General features: G+C 40.6%; 1 protein-coding gene across 1 annotated transcript in view; it reads left to right on the forward strand.

The window, feature by feature from the left end:
- The window catches only part of LOC124882478 (nesprin-1-like), a 46,772-nt gene extending 42,360 nt beyond the window's left edge, over positions 1 to 4,412 (forward strand). The window contains exons 24-30 of the mRNA XM_047388898.1: positions 184 to 345; positions 450 to 658; positions 1,068 to 1,176; positions 1,263 to 1,427; positions 1,505 to 1,672; positions 1,764 to 1,928; positions 4,401 to 4,412. Coding sequence (XP_047244854.1) covers positions 184 to 345; positions 450 to 658; positions 1,068 to 1,176; positions 1,263 to 1,427; positions 1,505 to 1,672; positions 1,764 to 1,928; positions 4,401 to 4,412 — 990 coding nt within the window. The remainder of the gene's footprint in view (positions 1 to 183; positions 346 to 449; positions 659 to 1,067; positions 1,177 to 1,262; positions 1,428 to 1,504; positions 1,673 to 1,763; positions 1,929 to 4,400) is intronic.
- Positions 4,413 to 6,000: the final 1,588 nt, after the last annotated feature.

A 6,000-nucleotide genomic window follows, 5' to 3' on the forward strand; every position in this document is an offset into this window, starting at 1 on the left:
CGTTTTTCTAAATGTGTTTTTATTTTATGTCTGTGTACTACATTTTTGAGCTGTTGTCTCAGCAAAATTTCATTATGGTGACATAATGACAATAAAGACTCCTGAATCTTGAATCTTATAGATAAAATATAAATCTGAAACTATTATATTTCTTTACCTGGATGTGATCTGTGTTTCCTTTAGGACCTCCAGACAGAGGTTCCCTCTCACCTGCTTCGACTGAAAGTGGATGCGGAGAGAAGTCGCGTGGCTTTGATTCTTCAAGACTGCAGAGCAGAGCTGAAAAGAGAGATACAGGCCCTGTCAGACACCTGCACCAGTGAGCGAGTGATCAAAGAGCACAGGGTAAGTCCTGGATTTTGTGGAAACTTAGACCACAAATTAACCTTACAGGAAGAGCTCCAAAAAGTCAAATAATGTTTCTGCATTTTCCCTTGCTTCTTCTCCAGACTTTTTTCAGGGAACGCAAACCTCTGACTTTGTGTGAGAGAAGAATCAGAAACATGGAGGATCTGTGTCATAAGTTGCCTGACAATGACCCGGTTTATCGAATGCTTGATTCCACAAAAAAGGCTGTTGAAGAGGTTACTGAGCAAATAACGATCACCCACCTAAAGCTGGAGCAACACCCTGACAAATGGAAAGAGTGGAATGACAGGTACAAAAGATCAGTGACACATGCACTATTAGTTAAAAGTTTGGACACACCTCATTCAATGGTTTGTCTTTAGTTTTATTCCTACCACTGGAAAATCCTTCGAGACTGTGGGAAAACCATGTCAGGTGACTACCTCATGAAGCTCATCGAGAGAATGTCAAGAATGTACAAAGCAGTGATCAAAGGAAAGGGGAAAGATCTAAAATTTTTTATATATTTGGAGTTATTTCACAATTTATACTTTAATTTCATAGTTTTTATGTCTATGTACAATGTGGAAAGGAAAAGCTACTGAATGACAAAGGTGTATCCAAACGTTTGAATAGTATGGTAGTGTACCTGAGTTACCCACAGGTTATCGAATGGCTGGAAATTATGGCTGGAAATAATTTTTATTTTCACATTGTAGGTTATGTGAGCTTTCTGATTGGCTGTCATCCCAGAGAGGGCAGGCAAGGCATTTAAGAGAGACAGCAATGACTTCCCATCATCAGGACCAAATTGATGCTGCTGTTCGGGTAAGTAAGTGGAACCCATTTGCTGTGCAACGGCTCAGAGATTAAATTTAAAACCATTTGTGACCTTGTGCTTGCACCAATTTCAGACTCTACAGGAAGCCTTGATGGCCCGAGAGAAGAGCCTGTTGTGGCTGAAAACTCGCCTTGCCAGTCTATCAGAGGTTAGCTCTAAGCTGGAAGTCCAGAGACAGAGAGAAGCCCTGGTTAAACTTTCAACTGAGCTGCGAGCCCTCTTATCTTTACTCTGTCAGGTATATTCAGTTATTCTACGGAGTAAACTTTTAATTTATGCATTTTTATTAACTGATGTTCTCCTCCTATGCCACAGTTGGGAGAAGAAGGCTCTGCCATGTTCCAGTATGAGGAGCTGAGGGATGAAGTGCACGGTGCTTTGGAAGAGGTTTTGAGGGCACGAAAGGAGACTGAGGAGCAGACCAGCAGGATTCTGAATGCTGAGAACCTGGAGGAGGCCAAACAACTGTATCTCATTCACCAGGTGAGTCAATCAGAATGCATTTTACTTTAGCTTTAAAGGCATGGAAATGTTTACATTTAATGTACTGTTTTCATATTTGTGATTCTTATAGCAACACCTGAAAAGGCTGCATGCTAACAGGAAGGAGGCGGAACAGCTGGTGACCCATTGCCACCAGCTGCAGACAGTTGAAGTACTGAGTCAGCCTCTGCATGAACTGGAGGGAGCTTTTAGTAAGGTTGACCACAAATCTGGAACAGCTGAGCACAACCTACAGGTAAACAACTCTGAATGTTTAGTTTGTGAATGAAAAATTGGGAAATTTTGACATGAAAAATGTGTTGGAACCCTTAACTAAAATCAGGGAATCTGCTGAATAAGATCAGTTCATCAGTTCATTTGGCTTTGTTTTAGGCTTCTGTTGCACCTGTATGTAGAGATTTAATGACTTAGTAAACTGCAATGGTTGTTATTCTCAGTCACTGTTTTAAGAGCATTAATTTGCCCCTGGCACACATTTACCCATGCCTAAACAACAAATTCATCCTTCACTGCTCGCATCACATCTAGCCAGGTCATCCACCAGTGAACTCAAAAGGAACAGATCCAGAGAAATTTCGTATCCACATACAGGTCCTTCTCAAAATATTAGCATATTGTGATAAAGTTAATTATTTTCCATAATGTCATGATGAAAATTTAACATTCATATATTTTAGATTCATTGCACACTAACTGAAATATTTCAGGTCTTTTATTGTCTTAATACGGATGATTTTGGCAAACAGCTCATGAAAACCCAAAATTCCTATCTCACAAAATTAGCATATCATTAAAAGGGTCTCTAAACGAGCTATGAACCTAATAATCTAAATCAACGAATTAACTCTAAACACCTGCAAAAGATTCCTGAGGCCTTTAAAACTCCCAGCCTGGTTCATCACTCAAAACCCCAATCATGGGTAAGACTGCCGACCTGACTGCTGTCCAGAAGGCCACTATTGACACCCTCAAGCAAGAGGGTAAGACACAAAAAGAAATTTCTGAACGAATAGGTTGTTCCCAGAGTGCTGTATCAAGGCACCTCAGTGGGAAGTCTGTGGGAAGGAAAAAGTGTGGCAGAAAACACTGCACAACGAGAAGAGGTGACCGGACCCTGAGGAAGATTGTGGAGAAGGGCCGATTCCAGACCTTGGGGGACCTGCGGAAGCAGTGGACTGAGTCTGGAGTAGAAACATCCAGAGCCACCGTGCACAGGCGTGTGCAGGAAATGGGCTACAGGTGCCGCATTCCCCAGACCTGGGCTACAGAGAAGCAGCACTGGACTGTTGCTCAGTGGTCCAAAGTACTTTTTTCGGATGAAAGCCAATTCTGCATGTCATTCGGAAATCAAGGTGCCAGAGTCTGGAGGAAGACTGGGGAGAAGGAAATGCCAAAATGCCAGAAGTCCAGTGTCAAGTACCCACAGTCAGTGATGGTCTGGGGTGCTGTGTCAGCTGCTGGTGTTGGTCCACTGTGTTTTATCAAGGGCAGGGTCAATGCAGCTAGCTATCAGGAGATTTTGGAGCACTTCATGCTTCCATCTGCTGAAAAGCTTTATGGAGATGAAGATTTCATTTTTCAGCACGACCTGGCACCTGCTCACAGTGCCAAAACCACTGGTAAATGGTTTACTGACCATAGTATCACTGTGCTCAATTGGCCTGCCAACTCTCCTGACCTGAACCCCATAGAGAATCTGTGGGATATTGTGAAGAGAACGTTGAGAGACTCAAGACCCAACACTCTGGATGAGCTAAAGGCCGCTATCGAAGCATCCTGGGCCTCCATAAGACCTCAGCAGTGCCACAGGCTGATTGCCTCCATGCCACGCCGCATGGAAGCAGTAATTTCTGCAAAAGGATTCCCGACCAAGTATTGAGTGCATAACTGTACATGATTATTTGAAGGTTGACGTTTTTTGTATTAAAAACACTTTTCTTTTATTGGTCGGATGAAATATGCTAATTTTGTGAGATAGGAATTTTGGGTTTTCATGAGCTGTATGCCACAATCATCCGTATTAAGACAATAAAAGACCTGAAATATTTCAGTTAGTGTGCAATGAATCTAAAATATATGAATGTTAAATTTTCATCATTACATTATAGAAAATAATGAACTTTATCACAATATGCTAATTTTTTGAGAAGGACCTGTACACCCCTGCTGTAGTCATTGATTTCCCTCTGCTGAAGCTTAACCTCACATTGATTGCAGTGTGCATATGATTTGTTAGAGTTGTTTGTGTGCTGTTTGGGGAGTTTTTGTTCACTGCTAATTAAAATCTTTCTGCATGCACATTTCATGGTTATTGACATGGATTTCCAAATGGAAATAAGATGAACCGAATGTCTTGGGGGAGGACTTTGCACTTGTTTACAAACAAACTTTTTTGCCAGATAGTTTTTGTAGGGAAGTACATCAAATTTTCTAGTTGAAAGTTCTCTCTACCTGTGTTGGCTTTTTTTATCATCACTTTAAGGTTACCTTGAGCTGCTGGCAAAGTTTTGAGATGGAAAGAGAAGAAATTTGGAGGTTTTTTACCAACACCAATAATGAACTACACAAGGAGCTTATTTTCAATAGCTTAGAGAGCCTGAGGAGTGAACTGGAGCATCTCAAGGTATGTGTTTTTGTGCATAAATATAATCTCTGCTGTAAAAAAAAACTGTGAATGTTTTTTTTTTAACTGTGTCCTGTCCAGCAGAGTAGCGCTTAGAATTGTAGTCTGAGTGTCAAGAAGAGGCCCGACACCCAGGACAGATACGGAGGAGATCCGAGCCATAGACATCCAAAAATTGTTTTTTTGCAAAAACCTTTGGTGACCATCATCATTTCTGTTATTTTTGTTTCCAGGAGCTTTTCATAGATTTTGAGGAATATTCTGTACGAGCGGATATCCTGTTGGAGAAGGCAGAAGATATTCAGCTCGGGCCAAAGAATCAGGGTCATCTTCTACAGCAGGCCCAGTCCTCCAGAGAAATGGTCACACAGCTTCAGAAACACCTCAAAGAGAAGTATGTACCCAATGTGTCCTCAAGCCTCTGTCTATGCCTCTTTTTTAGAGTCTCTGTGTGGTTTATTTTTTATTCGGCATGATGTGTTCATAGAAATAGGAACAACAAAGATCCAGTGGGTATACACACAATTAGGCCAACATAAGTCCCATGAATCATTGATTTGAGTAGATCACTGAGTAAAGGTGTTTGATTTGAGTCTGCTGTCCTGCCATTCAAACTTATGAATTTTTGTGTTTGTTAACAGTTCTTTTAATGACTCAAATGTTTTGTTTTACAGTTTTGTCCTTCTTGAGAAGATGTATCTGCAATGGGAGAGCTTCAGCAGAGAATTAGAGGCCCTCTCTCAGTGGATTGACGAGAAAAAGAAGGTGCTGGACGCAGTCAGCTCAACATCCTCCTCAGATCCTTTAGATGCTCACATAAACACCGTGGAGGTATGCATTTCCTCTCTCTCTTTTGTTTGTTTCTTTTACCCTGTTACATTGCCAACCAGAAGTTTATATGCAGCCATCGTCATCATGAATGTATTAAGTTTTGGGTTTTAATAATGCATTTTAACTGTTCTTGTTCAGGAAGGAATTAAGGTACAACAAACAGGAATTGTTGTTGATTTTCTATTACATGGTCACTGGCTCAAATATATGCAGAGTCCCACTTATATTTGAATAAATGTCTTTTAGCAAGTTAGACATAAACCACATGCCTGTTTTAGTGAAAAACAAGCTTCTTCTATAGTTCTTTCTGAGTAACGATTTGATGCAATCAACTGTCCACAGTTGCTACCAGCTTGTTCCGGAGGAATGATTTCTAGAAACTGAGAGACTCAATGCAATCCACTGGGTTTCCTTAAATGGAAAACGTTTTAGCAGTTAGCATTCTAAACCAGACTGCATTGTCTCATAACCAGTATCGAACTGGAATGTATGTAATGACTTTGAATATCTCTACATGATTGGATAGAATTGACCTTGGCACTATATCCATCCATCCATTTTCTATACCTGCTTCTTCTGTATAGAGTTGCGTGAGAGCTGTTTATCAATAAACTAAATTCAAAACATAATTGAATATTTGACCACTTCTCTTATCAGAAATGGTCATTCAACCAATGTCAGTCATTGAGATTGGTTGGTTTCCTGGGATGGACCTGGCTTTTAAGCCTAGTCCTTAATTTTTCAGCAGGGTTGAGGTTGAGGATTGGGTACAGCCATTTTTAGGCTTAATCTAAACCTGCTTTATCCTTTCCAGGACCAGTTTTTATGCATGTTTGGAATCATTGTTCTACTG

This window comes from Girardinichthys multiradiatus, chromosome 15, assembly GCF_021462225.1.
Source record: "Girardinichthys multiradiatus isolate DD_20200921_A chromosome 15, DD_fGirMul_XY1, whole genome shotgun sequence".
NCBI lineage: Eukaryota > Metazoa > Chordata > Actinopteri > Cyprinodontiformes > Goodeidae > Girardinichthys > Girardinichthys multiradiatus.